Source organism: Aulostomus chinensis, chromosome 4, assembly GCF_037954235.1.
Source record: "Aulostomus chinensis isolate RoL2024-O1b breed Wild chromosome 4, RoL_Achi_v1.0, whole genome shotgun sequence".
In the NCBI taxonomy this organism is placed as follows: Eukaryota; Metazoa; Chordata; class Actinopteri; order Syngnathiformes; family Aulostomidae; genus Aulostomus; species Aulostomus chinensis.
In genome coordinates this window covers 9922925-9943176 of record NC_141323.1, presented here as the reverse complement: position 1 = coordinate 9943176, position 20252 = coordinate 9922925, and the positions used below count along the sequence as shown (strand labels likewise).

Below are 20252 nucleotides of genomic sequence, written 5' to 3'. Positions count from 1 at the left end.
CACAGAGCAGGTGTCAGATCCACCCTGTCACCACCTCTTGAAACACCTACATTTGCTTTTAGTTTGAAAGGTACACACCGTCTGTTTGGGACAGTCTATTATTTCCCATCATCCTCAAAGACAGACATGAAAAGAAAGACCCTCCTCTAGGGAGCTGAGAGCCTTGTTAGTCAGCTTAACCCAGTGGCTGGTGGTGGTTGGGAAGTGTTAGCATCAGCTAGCTCAGGTCCAGGCTAGTTAGCTTAGCCCAATGGCTGGTGGTGGTTGGGAAGTGTTAGCATCAGCTAGCTCAGGTCCCGGGTGCTGGTGTGTCCAGCAGGAATCCTCCTCCTCCTCATCATCAGTAGCAGCAGTCGCTCTTCTAGTCCTCAACAAACCTTTGGTTCTGTTGACCCAAGTTCCAGTGGAGCTTTGGAGGTGCTGCGTCAAATCACTGCTCCCAGTCAGGAAAGTAGTTCCGGCTACGTGTCTGATTCTACCACTACAACGTCTCCTCATTCGAAATTATTCATAGGAGAAGCCGTTTTAGAGAAATGAGTGTTTGAAAACTTTTGACAAAGCTATGCTAACCCTTCCCACCTGCTACCATTCACTGTGCTAAGCTAACTAGCATGGCTCTCAGCTCCCTGGAGAGGGGGTCTGTATCTTCCTGTCCAGCTCTGAGGAAGACGGACTCTAGTCACCCAGAAAATTCAAGCAAACCTGACTTGTTGGTCTTCTTGATTCTCAGGTGCACCAGGAAGCAGGAGTGCAGCAGGTCGTCAGAGGAACACACCTGGCTGTGGTCTCCAGATCAGCAGTGTGTCCAGATCGAGGCCTTCGACCCACCGAACCTGAGCTGCAGGAAGACACGGCAGGTAGGAGCGAGGCGGAGGATGTGCAGCAACTCGTGTGTGATTCCCCCGGAGCTGAGTTCACTTCTGCTGAGCTCCACTTAATTTCAACTCGTCAGAGCTCCTCGTCAGCAGCATTTCAAACAGGCCCCTCACCTCTGCTACGTGGACGTCCAGGGGGAGCTACAGACAGAAAAAGACGTTTTGATGCACAATGACATTAAAATATTTTGAGCCTGATGTATTTTGCATGGAATCCATACGCTTTCTGCTGACGGCTCCTTTGAGAATCCGCCCTCTGTAGTTGGCGAGCTGATTCAGCTCTGATGACATGAAATAATTCTTGCGTCACAGCCAGAAAGTGCTGCTGACAGCTCTTTCACTGACTCGCATTAGCAGCAGCACTGACGGTGCTGGTTTATTCTTAGATTGGATTACTGGATGTTTCATTTACTGCTCGTATTGCTGGTGGCCACTGTGATTCGTCTCTTACGTGGTGACAAATGTTCAGAAACAAAGGCTTTGTTTGGACGCCAGAAGTGAAATTGAAAGTTGAGTTCTCGAGTCGGGTCACGCATCTTCATCTGCAGAGGCCAAGTCACAGCGACGGGTGTCGAAGCTCTGCCGCCGTCAACGAGCTCAAGTGCTGGCTCTGCTCGTGGGCTTGGTCTCTGTCTCTGGCTGCTGTCAGTCTGCTCAACGAGCCGCCCGCGCGTCGTCTGTTCCTGTCGATGATGAACGGCCACTCAGTGTAAACGACAACGGCTCCTGGGTTTCAGACTCTGAAACCCTTGACGAGAGCCCAGATGTGGTGTGAGTGAACGCCACAGCCATGTCGGCGCGTCAGGGGGCTTTCTCACGCCACCTCATGTTGCGTGAGTGTGGGTTACGCTGACCTTGAGTGCGGCGTTGCGTTACTTTATGTTGGTTTCTATTGTGTCATGTTACCGGTTGTGTTATGCTATGCCGGTTTATGCTTGATTGTGATACGTTGTGCTTCGTTTGGCGGTATGACGAGAACGCGCTGGTGCCTCATACTGATATTTTAATGAAATGAATCCCTCTTTAGTTGTATCATTGTGTGAAACCCCCAGTGAATTCATAGATACTCTCTTCTTCTGGTCTGTGGGGGATTTTTGTTCCTCCTCATTTACAAATCCGTCCTGACGCCTTGTAGATTCACCGTCAGTCAATATATTGATTATCGCCGTGGTGATAGGATTATCTGTGGCGCCGCCTCCGTCCTCCTGTCTGAATTCAGATGTTGCCGTCTTTGCTCTCCTCTTTCTGTTCCGCCAGTCTCTGTCACGTCTGCAGCTCAGCTCATTTCTGACTTTATTGCTTCTTTAATTTGTCATTTATTATCAAATGCAGATTCAGTGGGTTTGTGACGTTCAGAAGTTTTGTTCTTGGGAGTCAGTAATTGTACAACTTTGCAAATGAGCTCTGCAAAGTGCTTCTAATTTGGAGTTCATTACCTCTAAATCCTCCGAGATGACTGCGGTTCTGCTTTGTTTGTGCCGGGCCGAAGGTGAGTTCAGCACCTCTCAACAGTTTCACCTCAGCAAACAGCCCAATGTCTTTTGGCAGAGATAAATGACTCCGCTGTGTCTTAATTGGGGAGTTGGGGACGATTGTCTCTGTTGCAGGGGTCTGTTGTTAATCTGATGAAGCTGCTGGATTTGGGGTTTTAGTCGTCGAGTCCCGCGGCTTCTCAGAAAGAGTGAAAAGTCTTTGCTGAATTTATTGGTGGCTGGAAGTTACCAAGATCAGAATATTTGAAATTAAAACGGCTTAGGTTGGTGAGTGGTCATGAGGAGCTGGTATTTGAAGAGCTCTCTTGAATCGTAATTAGAGGTATCACTGCATCTTACACACACACACACACGCTGGGTACTCCCACTTCATCAAGGTCAGCTAGTTAGAGTCTCACTCCCAGTTTTCACTTTCATTCACGCACAAAAACACTTAGAGTCACAGATGGCTGCACGCCAGTCTCCCTCCTCCCGTCATCCCTCTCGAGTTCCAGAAAACTTTATTGACACAGTCGTTGTTACGGTCGAGATATTTGTACAGACATGACGTTTTTTCCTGGATGTGAAACCTCTGACGCTTGTTGAAGCCCCTCGAGTTGCGAAAACCGATCAGGGATTTCAGGGTTTATTGATAAAACGTGATTTGTTGATTCGCTCCTGTTTATGCTCACGACTGTAACGAGTTATTACCTCCAACAATGTTCTGTCTGGATCTTCACCAGAATGTTAGCGTGATGACATCATCCTGAGATAACGAGCTTCTTGTTCTCCCAAGATAACGGAATCAAGAAGTAATCACAAGCTGTTTTATTTTGTTTTCCTTTATGTAAGCAGACAAGTCATCAAGAAGACATTTAGTCAGGTAAAAGGCTGAGAGCCTGGATGGGGGGGCAGCATCTTGAGGGAGTGTTAAAAAAAAAGACATTGAAACCTGCGATTTAAGGTCCTGTTCAGAATCTAGCAGGTTTCTTTATGCTGGAGGTGCAGGGTTGTTTCTTCTGTCTCAGTTCATTTTTATGGTTTTAACAGTATAAGATATACACTGCAGTGTGTGTGTGTGTGTGTGTGTGTGTGTGTGTGTGTGTGTGTGTCCAGGTGGACATCATCATACCCTCCCTCCCCAGGCTGAGGCCGTCTGACAGGCTGCACTGTTCTTTCGGTTTGTTCACCACTGTCGCCGTGGTGCTCTTTGACACTCAGCCGCGGGTCACCTGTTCGCTGCCCGACCCTGTGGAGATCCCGCCCACTCCCAATCAGAAGGGTAGGCCGACACCTGACATGATGTGCAGTTGAAGCTCCGCCTCCCCAGATCTGTGTGAAAAGGAGCACCATTGCATTATTTATAGACTGTGTGTGTGTGTGTGTGTGTGTGTGTGTGTGTGTGTGTGTGTGCGTGATTAGACTTTGTGTCTGTCCCAGTTAAAATCATGGTGAACGACAGGATCAAGGTGACATCTGGAGAATATCACTTCTACAACTGCGCCGCTACGGTTGGGAAGAACCAGGACACACCGTAAGATGGTCTACACACACACACACACACAAACACACACACACACACACACACACACCCTTAACTTTTATCTTTGTGATGACTCAAAGCGTCAGTAAAAACTTGTTCTGGTTTTTTGTGTGGCAGCAAATTCAGTCACACTCTTTAACGGCTACTTGCCAAACTTGAATGTCTGAGCTACGCTACATGTGTGTGTGTGTGTGTGTGTGTGTGTATGTGTGTGTGTGTGTGTATGTGTGTGTGTGTGTGTGTAGGTGCATCGTGTGTGTGACCAGTGAATGGGGCTGCCAGTGGAACCCTCAGGACCACAGCTGCAGCGACAGCGACGTGGATGTCAGCAGTCCTCACATCGTCAAACCGCAGCAGGTGCGACTTCCGTTCCTGCGGGAACAGAACCTGTGGCTTCATTTCTCGGAAAACGCCTCCCGAGTGACTGAATCTTCAGCTGATTCCAGTTGACGTTCTTTAACGTTCAGCACTCGTACGATGGGACAGTCGGCCTTTGATTTATCTTGAAATCTTCTTTTTAAAAAAAACACCCAAATTTTAACTTTTTCTGACTGTCAGTGGCCATAAAAGCAGGAGGAGCTGCTCCTGTTGCTTCCTGCCTCTTTAAACCGTCTGCCATCGTAACGTTTTGCACTGCATCGCGATCGCTGGACTCACTGTAGCTCTCGTGTCTCTGTGTCCTGAAGCCCGACCGTTGTCCTCAGTTCGAGTCGCCAGAGCCGCTGCTGATCCCCGTCGGCGTCAGGATTCCCATCAGCTTCCAGGGAAGGAACCTGGACATCTACACGGTGAGCTCCGTCAGAGGAGGTTCCCCAGCCACCCTCCAACCCTCGACGTGTATTCACAGAAATGTCTTTCCAGGGGCGGAGGTTCACCATCGGGACGGAGCTGATGAAGCAGACAGAGGAGGACGTCCTGCAAGAGCAGGAGTCAAAGTTCAAATTCAGAGGTCATGAGGTCAGTGTGGTGGCTGTCTTTGATTCATCTTTACCTTTAAGATCAACCAGATTTTGGTGCTGGTGGATCACCGATCACACGGCAGGATTAGGAAGGCGTGGATCGCACCGGACGATGACCTGGAGAGGCTGGAAACGGGCATTTTTGGACAGTTTACTGGACCTTTTAGGAAAAGTTTGTTCTGTTTCCCATAAAGCACATTAACTTTCACTTTCGCCAAAAGCTGCAGGACCAGTGAGCGTCTGCTCTGTTCATAAAGCAACTGATTTGTACACTAAAGTGTTTTGACTGCTAAGAGCTTCTGTTGCCTCCCAGCTGTAATTGAATCAGTCGGACATAAATAGAGACAGATATTTCATGTCTGGATGAAAATGCAGATGTTTGCTGCGGTAACTTAGCGTGACTCCCAGCTTTAAGGCTGAGATTAAATTAACGCTGGACTCCCTGAGCCTTCGCTGCACCACGGCCTTACATTTCATGTAATCATCCTCCATTTATCATTTTTAAAGTCACGGTTTACATGTTTTTTTTCCAGATCCTGTTATTGGCTGTGAAATGTGTAATGAAATGTCTTTGATGGCGCCCCCTAGTGGCAACACAGCCTTTCGTTTTGCTCTTAAAGTGCTTTTGTGTGACTTTTTTAGCTCTGATCCTACACCCAGTTTTTCTTCTCCCTTCATCCTCACATCATGCTGAGGCTGAGACCGCCAGTCTGCAGTGAAAGTGTGCATGTGGTGTATATGCGCATGCGTGTGCGCGCGCGTGTGTGTGTGTCTTTGTGCTGTGGGGGGTTACCTGTGTCAGTCCTTTTTCACTTCTCATTATCTCATGTATTTATCTCTACCTGAGTCATCTTTGCTTTCCTTTTGCACTCCCAGATACACATTGCATGGAAAACCTCCCTTTGATTTATGGCTTTGCGAGTTTGCGAGTGTGTGTGTGTGTGTGTGTGTGTGTGTGTGTGTGTGTGTGTGTGTGTGTGTGTGTACGCACGCGTGCAAATGCTGACCTTCACAGTTGGGTAGACATGAGGTAATTTGAGTGCCAAATCGGGAAGGATGTTTTTGTGTTCCTCTGTAGTGATGATCATGGAACATATATATGTGTGTGGTGTGTGTGTGTGTGTGTGTGTGTGTGTGTGCGTGTGCGTGTGTGCGCGCGTGCAGTTTACATATAACAAGCAGCAGGAGGTGAACGTATCCTTCCATATCAAAGACCGAGACAGGGAGAGGAAGATCGACAGCACCCTGACAGGTTGGTGTCTCTCAGGCTGCGGTGTGAAACCAGCCGCTCCTCTCTGGTGATGGAGCTCCTCTCTAACCTGCCCTCTCTCCACCAGTCGTGCTCTACAACTGCTCCGTGGATAAAGAAGACTGCAGTCTGTGTAAACACGCCGACGCCAAGTACCAGTGCGTTTGGTGCACCGCATCACAGGCCTGCGTTTACCAGGAGCTCTGCCCGTCGCCGCTGCCGGCGCAGTGTCCCAACCCCGAGATCACTGATGTGAGTCCATTTCTAGAAGCTTTTGGCCGCGACTCTCCAGCTGCAACCACATGTTCACTGAAAAACAGAATTATAAAACCAACCTCCACACAACCCCTCCAGCGCCGATTCACTACCGCACGCCTGAACTCACTGGGCATGTGCGTGCCAGTGTAAACAGGAAGCAGATTGTCCACCGTGATGTCACTCCCAGGAAATTATTTGCTCTAAGAGTGAGTTTTATAATTAGTATCATTGTAGCAGGAAGATAGCATGGCAAGGTTGAGGTGTTTTTGCTGCCAAAATGGAATTAGCACGGAAGAAGTGAGGTTTTATTGTAGTCCAAGAGGAAGTTAGCAAGAAAGGAGTGAGAGTTTATTGTAGTCCAACAGGAAGTTAGCAAGGAAGGAGTGAGGTTTTATTGTAATCCAACAGGAAGTTAGCAAGGAAGGAGTGAGGTTTTATTGTAATCCAACAGGAAGTTAGCAAGGAAGAAGTGAGGTTTTATTGTAGTCCAACAGGAAGTTAGCAAGGATGGAGTGAGGTTTTATTGTAGTCCAACAGGAAGTTAGCAAGGAAGGAGTGAGGTTTTGTTTTATTGTAGTCTAAGAGGAAGTTAGCAAGGAAGGAGTGAGGTTTTATTGTAGTCCAAGAGGAAGTTAGCAAGAAAGGAGTGAGGTTTTATTGTAGTCCAAGAGGAAGTTACCAAGGAAGGAGTGAGGTTTTATTGTAGTCCAAGAGGAAGTTAGCAAGAAAGGAGTGAGGTTTTATTGTAGTCCAACAGGAAGTTAGCAAGAAAGGAGTGAGGTTTTGTTTTATTGTAGTCTAAGAGGAAGTTAGCAAGGAAGGAGTGAGGTTTTATTGTAGTCCAACAGGAAGTTAGCAAGAAAGGAGTGAGGTTTTATTGTCATCTAACAGGAAGTTAGCAAGGAAGGAGTGATGCTTTATTGTAGTCCTTGCAGGAAGTGTAATTGCAGTCCTGCTGGTCCAGTGATGCAGTATTTTTGTAGTCACTCTGATGTGAAACTGCTTGTGGACACAGTCCTGAAGTCCCTGTTATCGTTTTTACTTGACGCTACACTTTCCACTTCCAAAGTCAGGCCAGATCTAAAAATAATGGAATGAATTCTTGATTCATTTGTATTTTCTCTCTCTCCTCTCCGGGGAAATATCTTGTCACACGCCGAACTTCTAAAGCTATTTATTCTTGTGAGAGATGCGCCTCTGAACACACCATAAAATGATTATACACACAGTTCATGTCCACACACACCAGTGCTTCACAGTGTGAATAAACTCACCTGAAGATGTATGAAAGAGCTTCCCAGTGTGACATTCATGCCCGTGTGTTCACCCAGGATGAAGACAGAAAAATAAAATCCCTTTTCTTTCACTTTGACTTTGACTCCATGGCTTTTCCTCCGTCTGTCGTTTCAACCGTTTATCGGCTTCAGAAGAAATCCTACTTTTTAAAATTTCTCCATCGATCCATTTCGTCTCCTTGGGAGCTTTATTTTCTGTCTCATATTACATTCTCAGTTTGTCTCAGTCGTTTCTCTGGAGCTCCGACTGATTTCCTCTGGGCGTCTGCTGATTAGTCAGAACTGTTTGTTATTTCCACATCATCATCATTTCAGATGAGAGGTTTTTACTTTTACTTGAGCTAAATTGACAAAAGCTCCTTGTCATCTTAGAATTCACGTTGGTTATCAAAAAGATGGTTATCGTGTTTTTTAAAAGTGAATCCACTGCAGAATCTTCATCTCTCAGTCAAAATGCAGCAGGAATTCTAAGCATCGGTTTTTGTTCTCTGTCCGTAGATCATCCCTCGCTTCGGTCCTCTGAACGGACGAATCTCCGTGACCATCAAAGGCTCCAACATGGGGATAAAGAAGGAGGATATCAAGAAGATTGCAGTCGCCGGGGTGGACTGCGCCCACCAGGAGGACAGATACTCCGTCTCCACCAGGTCCTCCAGCTCAGCAGGAACCCTGTGTCTAGTTTGGTTGATGCCCTAAGCAGCAAAAATGTGCCTTAACATGAACAAGAAGTCCAGAAAACTGTCCCAGGAAGGAGCAGGAACTCCAGCTCTGACTGGAATGAAATAAAAATGAATACAGGCTTTTCAAAATGTGTTCACCAGCTGATGTCTTGTCTGCCCGTCCACAGCGTGGTGTGTGAGATCGGCCCGGCCAGGCGCCCGCCGCCGTTCGACATCCCATTTGAGCAGACGAACAGCGGCGCGGTGGAAATAGAAGTAGACGGTGGGAGAAGCGGGAGGTCGCAGGTCATGTTCACCTACCGGGTACGTGTGGACACGCACGCCATCAAAGTTTCCTCGTCATACATGTGCAGCGTGACCTTTGTGCCACCAGGGGGCTCCCGGCCTAAACACCATCAAACTGTGTTTGACGACTTCAGGAAGCAGCGTGGGATCATGGGAGTTGTTTTATTCAGTACGGCAGCCGCCAGCCGTGGTTTTACGAGTCTTAGACTAATTCAAACATTATTTGATGTTCAAATTATCGTAACAGCGCTCACTGTGTAAACTGAAATCTTTTGTTCAGTGTGACTTTGTAGAAGTGCTGAAAATACTTCAGCCCATCCTGTAAAACTGCTGAAAATACTTCAGCCCGTCCTGTAAAAGTCCTGAAAATACTTCAGCCTGTCCTGTAAAAGTCCTGAAAATACTTCAGCCTGTCCTGTAAAACTGCTGAAAATACTTCAGCCTGTCCTGTAAAAGTCCTGAAAATACTTCAGCCTGTCCTGCCACCTGCAGACACGGCGCACGTGCTGGAATATTGCAGGTTTATAACAAAGCAGAAGCACAAATATGTAGAGAATTCGGCCGCATCAACGGTGTTCGGCCACCGACACGAGCAGAGGCGCGGTTAAGGTGGTAACCCTCTCACCTGCTGCTGTGTTTTGCTCTCCGACGGGGCGCCGTTGTTTCATTTCAGTCTGGCTGCTCATGTTTGTAGAGGAAGAGGCTAATTAAAGCAAACCGCTGAGACTCAAAGGACTCATTTGCTGAGCAGCAGTGCTTCTCAGCTCCGCTCTCATTCGGTGAGTCTTGATCTGTTTTCTCACTGACAAAGCAGAAGACGAGAAGCACTTGAGGAGTTGAAAGGGCGCAGACTGGTCTGCCTCCCAACATGAGGGCCTGGAAGTGCGTTTCCTCCTCCGTCCTCAGTTCAAACAGAACCTTCAGCATTTCACAAATTCTGATGACATCACAGGTGATGTGGAGCCGCTGCTCTACAATCGCAGGGTTTGAGTTCTTTTGTCTTCGTGACCCAGATACATCCAGAAGGATCTATAACTTCCGACCAAATGTATTCCAGGAATGTTTTCCTCCCTCCCTCCTGAGCTGCTGCTGTGTTCGCGTGGAACTTCCAACCAGCAGAACTGTTCTGAGTTTGTGGATCTTCTGGGACTTCAGTCGTTGCCAGAACAGCAACAAGCTGACACTCAGTAGCTGCGTGCTGCAGAGACGCCACGCTCATTTACAGAATGTAATTCTTCATTCCAGAATCAATCTGGTTTCATATGAACACTTTTATTCGTTTGCCCTCGTCTCCTAAACAGGCACAAACATCTTAATCCCTCAGACGGCCTGACGAGGATTTCCATCTCCCCTGCTGTTGTTGTCATGCTGTCACCAAGCGAACAGGAAACCGTCCAGCTGGCGTGATTCAACAGCCGTCGCTCCTCCTTTATCAATATTCCCCAAGAGTTCAGGGACTGAAGTTGTGCTGCCGTTAGTTACAGCTGGCTGCCTGAGCACGCACGGCCGGCTTCAGTCAGCGCTGCAGATGTGAAACCGTTTGATTTCGATGTGGTTTGTACCTGCAGGACGCCGCCTGGAGCGCCACCGAGCCCTTCCTGTTCTGTTTGTTTTCTCCGGCTGACTTCTGACATCCTCCGTGTTTTACTGCCCAGTGTTTCACCGTTGAGCCGTGAACATGCGGCTCATGAACACTGACCACAAGTTCTGCTCGTGTCCGACCACAACAGAGGACGGGAGGAAACTAATGTGAATACTAAAGTACATTTTAGGTTAAAAACTTCACGAGTAACTTTGTTTTTAGTGATAAGAGGTGGACCATGAAGTATCACCAGCTTTGTGTCAGATATTATCTAAGAAATACTGCCTTGCTGTTGTCTGCTGCCTACCGCTTTGACCTTTGACCCCCACGAGTCTTAAACACTTATTAAACACGAACATGGGGGGTGATGCATCTTCTGAAGTTTTATTTTAAAGTGAAATGGAGCCAAGAGAGCAAAATGGACTTGAAAAAAAATCTGCAGAGTTTTGTTTTTTTGGGGGGGGGGGGGGGTGGAATTCTGCAGCAGAATAACCATGGTTGCCAAGGTTACAACCTTTGTCCCATAATTCCACACTCTTTCTCCTTCAAAACAGTTTTTACTGTCAAATCTGAGGTTTGTTGTGGTTGCCGGCGCTGTGAAGGTCGCACACGGGCCTCAGCCTCGGCCCACTTTGTCTCACAAAGCCGCATCTTGACCTGATACTTTGAAAAACAACATGACGGCGAAGCACAGCAGACCAGAACTTCAACTTACACTCATTTTTTCATGTTTTTTTCCCTTTTTTCTTCTGCAAACATCTTTAAATCGATGTAAAAGCTCGTCAATGTCGCAGATTTCCACAACGTTGATGCTGACATGCGGGTGAAACTGTAGCCCGTTGAAGCTCAAACGTCTCGTTATTCTCGCCGTCTTTGTCCAGGACCCCAAACCAGACGCCGTCCGGCCCGCCAAGGGTCCAGCAGCCGGAGGAACCGTCATCACCATCAGTGGGCAGGACCTGGACACGGCCACTAAAGAGGACGTGGCGGTCACTGTGGGCTCAGTCCCGTGTGAAGTGTAAGATGCTCCGACTGAGCAGCACATTTCATTTGCAGTTGGATGCTAATTACAGGTGTGGCTCCTTCTCTCCAGCCTGTCATTCGGGACTCAGATCACCTGTAAGACCGGCAGGTACCGAGGCCAGAAGGTGCCGTCCGACCGTCTGACCGTGACAGTGAAATACGGTAGAAATACCACCAAGGACGTCACGGCGGCGTACCAGTACTCTGAAAACCCCAAGGTCACGGATTACTACCCCAAGGCCAGCTTCGTGTGGTGAGTGCTGCGACCACGCCGTGACAGCTGTGACACAAATCAGAAGATTTTATTTGTTGGTGTTTTTTTCAGGTACTCAGAAAAGGGAATTAGAAATTATCGTGATTTCTGAGCTATCCGGCAGAATCAGCGATTCAAAATGGTGGCTCCCTGCGTTAGTCGCCTTATGTCAGAAGCAACATGGCATCAGTGGTACTCTTGACCACTCATCCGTAGAGGCGGCACTTTGACGTTTGTGTAGTACGTGGGGGGGGGGTCATAACACCCCCCAACTCCTCTCCTGGGAGTCACCTCAGCTGTGACATCATTTCCAGTTCCAAGGTCAGTGGAATGCAGCATCAATATAGGAAGTGAACCAAAAAAAAAACCTGGAGGATCCATGAGTGATGGAGGGGCTCTCTGATTGGTCGAAGAGAAGCCAGCGCAGCATCAGGAGCCGCCATATTGAAAAAGCCCCACCAGCAGCAGGGTCACTTCTGCTGTTCCAACATGGACATGGAAAAATCATGGCAATGAAATGGGAAAAGGTGAACCTGGGAGAGGAATGAGTGAAAGGCAAAATGGATGAAAGAAGCGCACGATACTGAGAACTTCAACCACCTCTGACAGACGAGTGTGGACGCCACCGAGCTCCAGACGAGCTGCACAAGATGGAGAGGATTGATGTGTGTGTGTGTGTGTGTGTGTGTGTGTGTGTGTGTGTGTGTGTGTGTGTGTGTGTGTGTGTGTGTGTGTGAATGAGTAGTGGTGGTCGCAGGATTGTGGTGGTGGGTAACGGGTTTGACCTGATCCAGAGAGCCACGATGAAAGTTCTGCCTTCCACTGACGAGTTTACAGAGAACACTACACCTGTGGAGGTAAGAACGCGTCTGTGTGTGTTCGCTTGTTTGTGGAAGTTGTTGATATTAGTGTGTGTGTGTGAGTTTGTTCCGTGAAGTGTGTAGCGTCAGCACTTTTCTCCTCTTCTTTGTTTCAAGTGGAACCGAGAACACGTTCACTCTCTTGGCTTCATTTCTTGGCAGAAAGTTTGTTTTCCTTTCATCTTTTATTTATTTTTCCAGCAAATGTTTTCCTGCCGCTCGCATCTCAAATCAGATTTTCCTCCCATTTTCTGTCTTTATTCACACCGCCGGTTTCCTCCTTCAGTCTTTTTCAGAAAACACGCAGCAGCCAAACTGGGTGGGTGTTGAAACGGAGACAATCACACTTGAATTCGTAAAAATACTGACAATAATGAAAATGTGAAGAACAATCAATCTTTGTTTCCTAGAAGTCCTCATTCTACACCGATCCTCCTCCATCGTCAGTGAAACTCAAGTTCCTCCACTTCTGACTGAATTCAGGCTTCAGCCTCAGTCAAGGGCGAACACTCGGCCTTTCTTTTGCTTGCTGTGCGTGAATCTAAATGTCTGATCCGATCGTTGAGTTTCCCGTCAGCTGCAGAATCTTTGCTAATAATCAATAATTGATCGCTCCCACAGAACTGCGGCACAACGGCGAGATGTTCTAACCAAAGTTCTCCTGCAGCAGCAGGAGCTCTTGTTCCGTCTGAGTCAGAGAGACGGCGACAACAAAAAGACGGCGACCCTTAATTTACCACTTTGAGTCTTGTAGGAGAGGTCACGTGGGGGGGGGGGGGGGGGGGTCGTTTTATCCCCGCTTCATCAAACACAGAGAGGGAGGTGGAGGGGGGGCTCATTCCAAATATACCTGAAATACTTGTGTACTTGTATCTATTCTACCACAGTCGTGATCATTTGCAGGTATCATGCAGTAATAATACACCTTGTCTGTGTACTAGTATTGGTGTTTGGTTCAGCATCCTCCGAGTCAGCCTAGATAGAGACCCATGCTAGTTAGCGTAGCACGATGAATGGTCGCTGTTGGTAAGTGTTAGCATACCACAGCCAACTTAAATAAATAGTCCACCGCAGACGGGGGCCACGTTTGACCCACCAGATGTAAAAAAAAGCAAAAAAAAAAGCATATATTTATTCATAATTTCATAGTCGTCATAGTTACGTTTTTTCAGTGTAATTGTAAAAAGAGTGTAAATGAGTGTTGACGCTGGTTGATCCTCCCCCGCCTGCTCTGGTCTCAGTTCGTCCAGAACGTCCTGAACAAGAACGACACAGTTCTCCAGTTCAACTCCCCGGCCGTCAACGGCAGCCTGGACAGCCAGTCCCTCAGGACCTTCCTGCAGCTGGACAACGTGCAGGAGGAGCTGAAGAGCTTCGACTACCACCCCGACCCCACCTTCAACGAGCTGGCCAAGAACATGATCACCGAGACCAGCATCATCATCGTCACCGTGAGCGCGCACGCCATCATGCTAGCCTACACGCGGCCCCACGCTTCGTCTTGACTCCGTCGTCTCGCTCTGCTTCCTCCCCAGGGTCGAGGCTTCTCCAAGGCCATGACAGCTAAAGAGGCCCAGGCGTTCGTCGGGGATGCGTCCTGCCCCGTGAACATCCTCCAGGTGGGAACCACCCATCCTGGTGATCTCTTGTTCTCCTCTTGTCAGCTCATCTCGTTCACTCTCTCTCTCTCTCTCTCTCTCTCTCTCGCTCTCTGTGACAGGATGACAAGTTGATCCTGGAGGCTCCTTCGTCTCAGCCCAGAGCGAAGTCCAAGCGCCAGCGCCGAGACACGACCAACGACCTGCTGGAGCTCGTGGTAAAAACGCACGCACAAGGTTGAAGTCTCAGGTCTGAGGTGACAGACAGGATTCAGCCTGGAGGCTTTTACTGGAGTAAAAGTACAAACACCCAGATAGACGAGTACGACTCGACATTCCCCTCTCGTAAAAGCAGAAAAGTATTTGTTATTGATTTTTATGAGATACACATGAGATTTGTGTACTTTGGTGCAGAGGAGTGTTCAATAGTAAGGTCATGTTGAAGCCTGTGCAGTAGTACTAGTAGTAGCAGTAGTAGTAGTAGCACTGTAGTGGAGTCTTGAAGTTGGAACATTTGAAAGTACTTCAAAATTTCATCATCTTCATCAGGTTTTCTCGTCACTTGGACAGTTTCACACAAAGGCAGTGGAGTGGAAAGTCCCCTGAAATACTCAAGTAGAGTTCAAATACTTCAACGTTGTGCCTGAGTACAAATGCTTCATTTCTTTCCACTACACTTCCTGTCAGTGCTGGTGACAACACACAACCTTTAGCCCCGCCCCTCAATCAACAGGCGCTACACTGGTGTCATTAAGATGTGTTGAGAGTGACGAAGGCTCCCGGCTTCTCGGTGTCCAGGTGAAGTTTGGTCACGGCGAGTGGATGGTCGGCTCCGTCTACTACGCCAGGAAAGACGACATTCCTCTGGCGATCATCATCCCCGCCGTCATCCTGCCCATGCTGCTCTTCATCGCCGTGTCCGTCTACTGCTACAGGTCCGACACCTCAGAGACACGATGGACACACGCACACACACACACTTCTTTGGTACATGTGTTAAGTGTGTGTGTGTGTGTGTGTGTGTGTGTGTGTGTGTGTGTGTGTGTGCTGGCAGGAGGAAGAGTCAGCAGGCTGAACGAGAGTACGAGAAGGTGAAACATCAGCTGGAGAATCTGGAGGAAAGCGTGCGAGATCGCTGCAAGAAAGAGTTCACGGGTACAAAGATGAACACGCTCGCCGATGTCACAGACCAGGCTAACGGCCGCTAACGGCAGCGCCAGTCTACTCAAGTATAACTTAGTGATTTTGTTACGGTCTGTTTTATTTTTGTTTTTATTGATGGAGTTTTCACTGTAGCTGCAAAGTCAGATGAAGGAGTGAATCGTTTGTTTTTAGTTCAGACTTTCCCGCACGTTCATGTAAACTACATTTGTGCTGAGCCAGCGTAGCCTAACACAACAGAATTCAAGAGCTCTGCCTTGTCGAGCCGAGTGTAGCTGATCAGATCCAAACTCCATTCAGAACACAGCCATTTTACAAGGCTTCTGCTCCTCGTCTTGTTGACAGCTGTAAGGAACCATACTTCAGTGTCACAATCAAGTCTCAGTTGGAGGCAGTCGCTGCCTCCAACTGAGACTTTCAGGGTGGAAATACTCAACCAAACAAGTCCTTAATCTTAGAAAACCTGGATCATAAAACACAAACTAAAGATCTTTTTTTCCCTGCCGGTTGTCAGATCTGATGATTGAAATGGAGGACCACACCAGCGACCTGAGCGAAGCCCGCATCCCCTTCCTGGACTACAAAACGTACACCGACAGAAACTTCTTCCTGCCCTCCAAAGATGGCAACAATGACACCATGATCACGGGAAAAATACAAATCCCAGAAGCCCGCAGGGCCATCGTGGCTCAAGCCCTCAACCAGTTCTCCAACCTGCTCAACAGCAAAACCTTCCTCATCAACGTGAGCTTCATGTTTCCCCTCAGACGGTCGCTGACATGAAATCCATGTACAGGAAGTAGCACGGACAGTCGGGGAAAACATCCCCGCCGCCATGTTTTTGACATCCTCTTTTCTGCCTCTAGTTCATCCACACATTGGAGAGTCGTCCCGACTTCAACGCCCGCGCTCGTGGTTACTTCGCCTCACTGCTGACGGTGGCGCTGCACGGAAAGCTGGAATATTACACAGACATCACCAGGACGCTGCTGCTGGAGCTGATGGACGAACACGTGCAGAACAAGAACCCCAAACTCATGCTCAGGAGGTGACGGCACGCTGATGTACCGCGATGGATCCTGGATCGCAGGAAGAACGTTTGAAATGTTCCTAAAATTCAAATGTGTCTCGTGGTAGGTCTGAGACGGTGGTGGAGAGGATGCTGTGTAACTGGATGTCCATCTGCCTCTACCAGTTCCTCAGGGTAACGCGCTCACTTCCTTCATTTTGTAGTTCGTTTGTACAGTGGCTGAAAGCAAAGCGTTAGTGGATTATTGACCGTCCGTCTGGATTAAGGAGACCTGGATTGTACCAAACGACCTGGAGAGATTGTAGACGGATGTTCTTGGACAGTTTAGCTGCTGTTAGCCGTCAGGCTTCGTTAGCTTCAAGCTAAATATACATGGCTGGCTCTTCCTGCATTCAGGAGTCAGACAGAAGTTTTGAAGGAGGAAAGAACTACATCTCAGTGAGCTGGAGACTCCTGTTAGTGAAAGGAAAATCAAATGTTAGGACAAAGTGTTGCTTCAAATTGGTTAAACGAAACATTTAATTTGGAGTTGGCTCACGTGATGCGCTGCTCGGGGGGTTCATCAGAGCGTCCGGACCAGAGCCCACTGAGGATCTCATTAATGAGGCGCGAGCTAGTAAATAGCATTTAGCAGCTAGAAGAGAGAGATATTTCCCTCGGGAGCTGGGCGAGAACAGTGAGTGAACGTTGTTCAGAAAGGTCATGTGATTAAAGGTAACCCTGCTGTGTTTGTGCCCGTCTGGTAGGACACGGCAGGAGAACCCTTATACAAGCTGTTCAAGGCCTTGAAGCATCAGGTGGAGAAGGGTCCAGTGGACACCAAGATGAAGAAGGCCAAGTACACCCTCAACGACACGGGCCTGCTGGGGGACGACGTGGAGTACTCGGTCCTGGTCAGTCGGTGCTCACCGCCTTTGAAGATTAAAGCTGGATGCTGCTTTAATGTTTGCTTGTTTCAGTAATTCGATCCTTTTATGCCCAAAATGTGTCTTGACTTTTCCGTGGGAGCAGAAACGCTCTGAGACCCTGTCCAGCCACTCTGCCGTCAGCTTCTGTCTTTGGCGTTTCGAGTACTTTCACTTCTTCAGTTTACTCGTACGACTAAAATCACAACTTTCAGTTTAATTTGTGTACTTTTAAAATGAAACAAACATAATTTTTTTTTTGTTTAATTTGAGGAAATGTTCCAATTTTGTTTTGTGTCTTTGTGCAAATTTCCTTTTGAAGAGAGTCATGAAGAGAAGAAAGTCATGTGACCAGGAAATTCAAGAAACAAAAACAAATGGATGTTTGAGTGTGCAAATTATAAACCGGCAACATGAACGACATCGTTTATGCAACATGAAAAAAGAGCATAAATATGCACTTTCAAAAGCATCCGATGAAATTAAATCTATTTGATATTCAGGCTGATGACACACTGGTTTGCTGTTGTCATAGCAACGTAGCACACGTTGTGGCTCTGGAGCTCGGCAGTCACAAACACATCCACAAATATCTGTTTTCAGTTGTTACAGAAACACCTTTAGTTTAACATCGTGGGTAGTCCTGGACCTGGTCCTGGATCAGTGTTTGTGACTGTTTGTCTCATCAGACCCTGCAGGTGCTGGTCCACGGCGAGGGGCCAGATGTGACTCCAGTCAAGGTCTTGAACTGTGACACCATCTCCCAGGTCAGTCTCCAAATGTTCTCCTGTCAGGCTGGAGCTTGATGAAGGTTCCACCTGTTCCCAGGAGGAAGCATCAGCTTTGAGTCGGAAGTCAGAGGACTCCGATGTTCAGCGTTGTCGCTGCGAGTTTGTCGTCTTATTTGAATCCTGTTGAGTTTTTGTTCCATTCTATTTTTATCTGCATGGCTCAGGGAGACGCTTCCCTGTCTCTCTGCTTTATACGATGACAATAAAGTGAATTGAATTGAATTACAAGCACAAAACTCTGTTGTCTGAGTGTAAGGATGGGTTTTATTCCTCTCCAGTGTTCACAGCGAGGGCTAGTAAACGTGAGCTTGCTTTGACGAGGTTTGAAAGGTTCGTCCAGCTCAGACTCAGGGGCTGTCTCTGCTCCCCAGGTCAAAGAGAAGATCATCGATCAGGTTTACAGGAACCTGCCGTACTCCCAGAGGCCCAAGGTGGAGAGCGTCGCTCTGGGTGAGACGCACAACTTCGCTCAGTAGACATTCAGTAGACATTCCCACCTCAGCCAAGCCTCCTCAACCACGTGACTGTGTGTTGCTACAGAAACAAGTTTCCAGCCACCACCTCATGTGCACACTGATGTTAGATGTCTGTCGCCCCCTAGTGACAGGAGCTGAGACGATTTTAGAAAATGTGAATGTGCTTAGAATGTGCTTGAGCCCCTCCCTCCAAGACCACACTCAAACGCAGGGTTGCTGGGTCTGAAGGCGGGCATTGAAGTTACACCTCATGTCTCTCAGAGTGGCGTCCGGGCTCCACGGGTCAGATCCTGTCTGACCTGGACCTGACCTCCCAGAAGGAAGGACGATGGAAGAGGCTCAACACTTTAGCTCATTACAACGTGAGTTGGAACGATCGGACCCACGAGTCACTTGAGACTCGCCGCATGAACGCAGATGGACGGAGAGACACTCGGATGACTTGAGTGTTTTGTTGTCCTGCAGGTTCGGGATAACGCCACTCTGGTTCTGTCCAGAGTTCTACACACACAGTCGTTCCACCAGCACCAGGACAGCTACGAAGAGAGTATGTCTACTCACACACACACACACACACACACACACACACTGTGCTCTAACACGCCGCTCTCCCTCTGGTTCCGCCCCTGTGACAGAAAACGCCCTGTTGGAGGATGACAACACCTTCCACCTGGTGAGGCCGGCCGACGAAATCGATGAAGTCAAGTCGAAGCGCGGCAGCATGAAGGACAAGGCCATGACCAAAGCCATCACCGAGATCTACCTGACCAGGCTGCTGTCCGTCAAGGTGCGTCGGCGCCTCCTCCCCGCCGTCTGACGTTCCGTCTGCTGGACACATCATCATTAAGATTATTTTGACTGAAGAAGTGAAGAAAAAAAAAACAATGAGAATTTGCTCCTGGAACGACCTCCTGGTCGAGGCAGATGGCCGCACCCGACTCGCCATGATGGCGATGTTGAGTCCAGAACCAAACCGTCTGAATTAGATTCAAACAAACGGTCGTCAGGTCCATTTTTTTGTTTTGACTTATCATTAAATTTACATTTTTTGGTTCGTTCTTGCAAACGTGATCATGGCTTCTTTTTTTAATTACTAAAGTTTTTTTTTTTTTAAATGAGGTTTCAGGGCAAAACATCATCAGTTTTGTAATACTTCCAGTGTGTGTGTGTGTGTGTGTGTGTGTGTGTGTGTGTGTGTGTGTGTGTGTGTGTGTGTGTTGCAGGGCACACTGCAGCAGTTCGTAGACGATTTCTTCCGTAGCGTTCTGTGCTCCAGCGCTGTTCCTCCTGCGGTCAAATACTTCTTTGACTTCCTGGATGAGCAGGCGCTGAGACACGACAACGTGGACGAGGAGACGCTGCACATCTGGAAGACCAACAGGTGGGTAGAACTCAGGGTTTTAAAGCTGCATCCAGTCAAGATTACAACCTCTCCTCATTTTGAATATTGATTTCATCACCAAGGTTACACACAACCCTCGTTAGATCACTGCAGGCAGAGACGGAGCTACACTAACACTTCCCATCCACTCCCTTTCATTGTGCTAAGCTAACTAGCGTGGTTCACAGCTCCCGAGAGGAGGGGCTCTGTCTTCTAGTCTGTCTCTGGAGACGATGGACAACGAGAGACTTTCACAAACGTTTGTTTGCACTTTTAATAGCAAACGTTTTATTTGAAAGTTTAGCTGCCAGTCTGAGGAGACATGGGACACTGTAGAGGAATCAGACTGTCCTGCTGCAGCTGGAAGGTTCGTTCTTGACTACAGCCGGACATTTTTGAGGACGCGAGATACGTTCGTGTGTGGACACCGTAGTTTTATGAGCACACTAAAAACTTTCAGCTGCACACGAGAAATCCAGGAAATAGAAGCGATTGAGCTCTCATCCCTTCAGGGGCTCCGTGGAGAATGAAGATCAGATGATCAGGATCCAGACAGTAGGGTTAGGAGCGGTGTAA

At 48.0% G+C, this 20252-nt stretch overlaps 1 protein-coding gene across 2 annotated transcripts in view; it reads left to right on the top strand.

Annotated features, from left to right (window-relative positions):
• plxnb2a.1 (plexin b2a, tandem duplicate 1) overlaps positions 1-20252 on the top strand; it is a 119142-nt gene that overhangs the window by 90973 nt on the left and 7917 nt on the right. For both annotated transcript variants that reach the window (XM_086201682.1, XM_086201683.1), the window contains exons 11-38: positions 731-857; positions 3464-3629; positions 3770-3881; positions 4136-4247; positions 4577-4678; positions 4752-4847; positions 6014-6101; positions 6187-6350; positions 8150-8298; positions 8499-8634; positions 11080-11216; positions 11292-11474; positions 12220-12331; positions 13576-13785; positions 13870-13953; positions 14055-14150; positions 14731-14867; positions 14987-15087; positions 15608-15837; positions 15960-16141; positions 16231-16297; positions 16870-17016; positions 17718-17795; positions 18191-18269; positions 18557-18657; positions 18761-18842; positions 18931-19082; positions 19519-19676. In XM_086201682.1, coding sequence (XP_086057808.1) covers positions 731-857; positions 3464-3629; positions 3770-3881; positions 4136-4247; positions 4577-4678; positions 4752-4847; positions 6014-6101; positions 6187-6350; positions 8150-8298; positions 8499-8634; positions 11080-11216; positions 11292-11474; positions 12220-12331; positions 13576-13785; positions 13870-13953; positions 14055-14150; positions 14731-14867; positions 14987-15087; positions 15608-15837; positions 15960-16141; positions 16231-16297; positions 16870-17016; positions 17718-17795; positions 18191-18269; positions 18557-18657; positions 18761-18842; positions 18931-19082; positions 19519-19676 — 3588 coding nt within the window. The remainder of the gene's footprint in view (positions 1-730; positions 858-3463; positions 3630-3769; positions 3882-4135; positions 4248-4576; positions 4679-4751; positions 4848-6013; positions 6102-6186; positions 6351-8149; positions 8299-8498; positions 8635-11079; positions 11217-11291; positions 11475-12219; positions 12332-13575; positions 13786-13869; positions 13954-14054; positions 14151-14730; positions 14868-14986; positions 15088-15607; positions 15838-15959; positions 16142-16230; positions 16298-16869; positions 17017-17717; positions 17796-18190; positions 18270-18556; positions 18658-18760; positions 18843-18930; positions 19083-19518; positions 19677-20252) is intronic.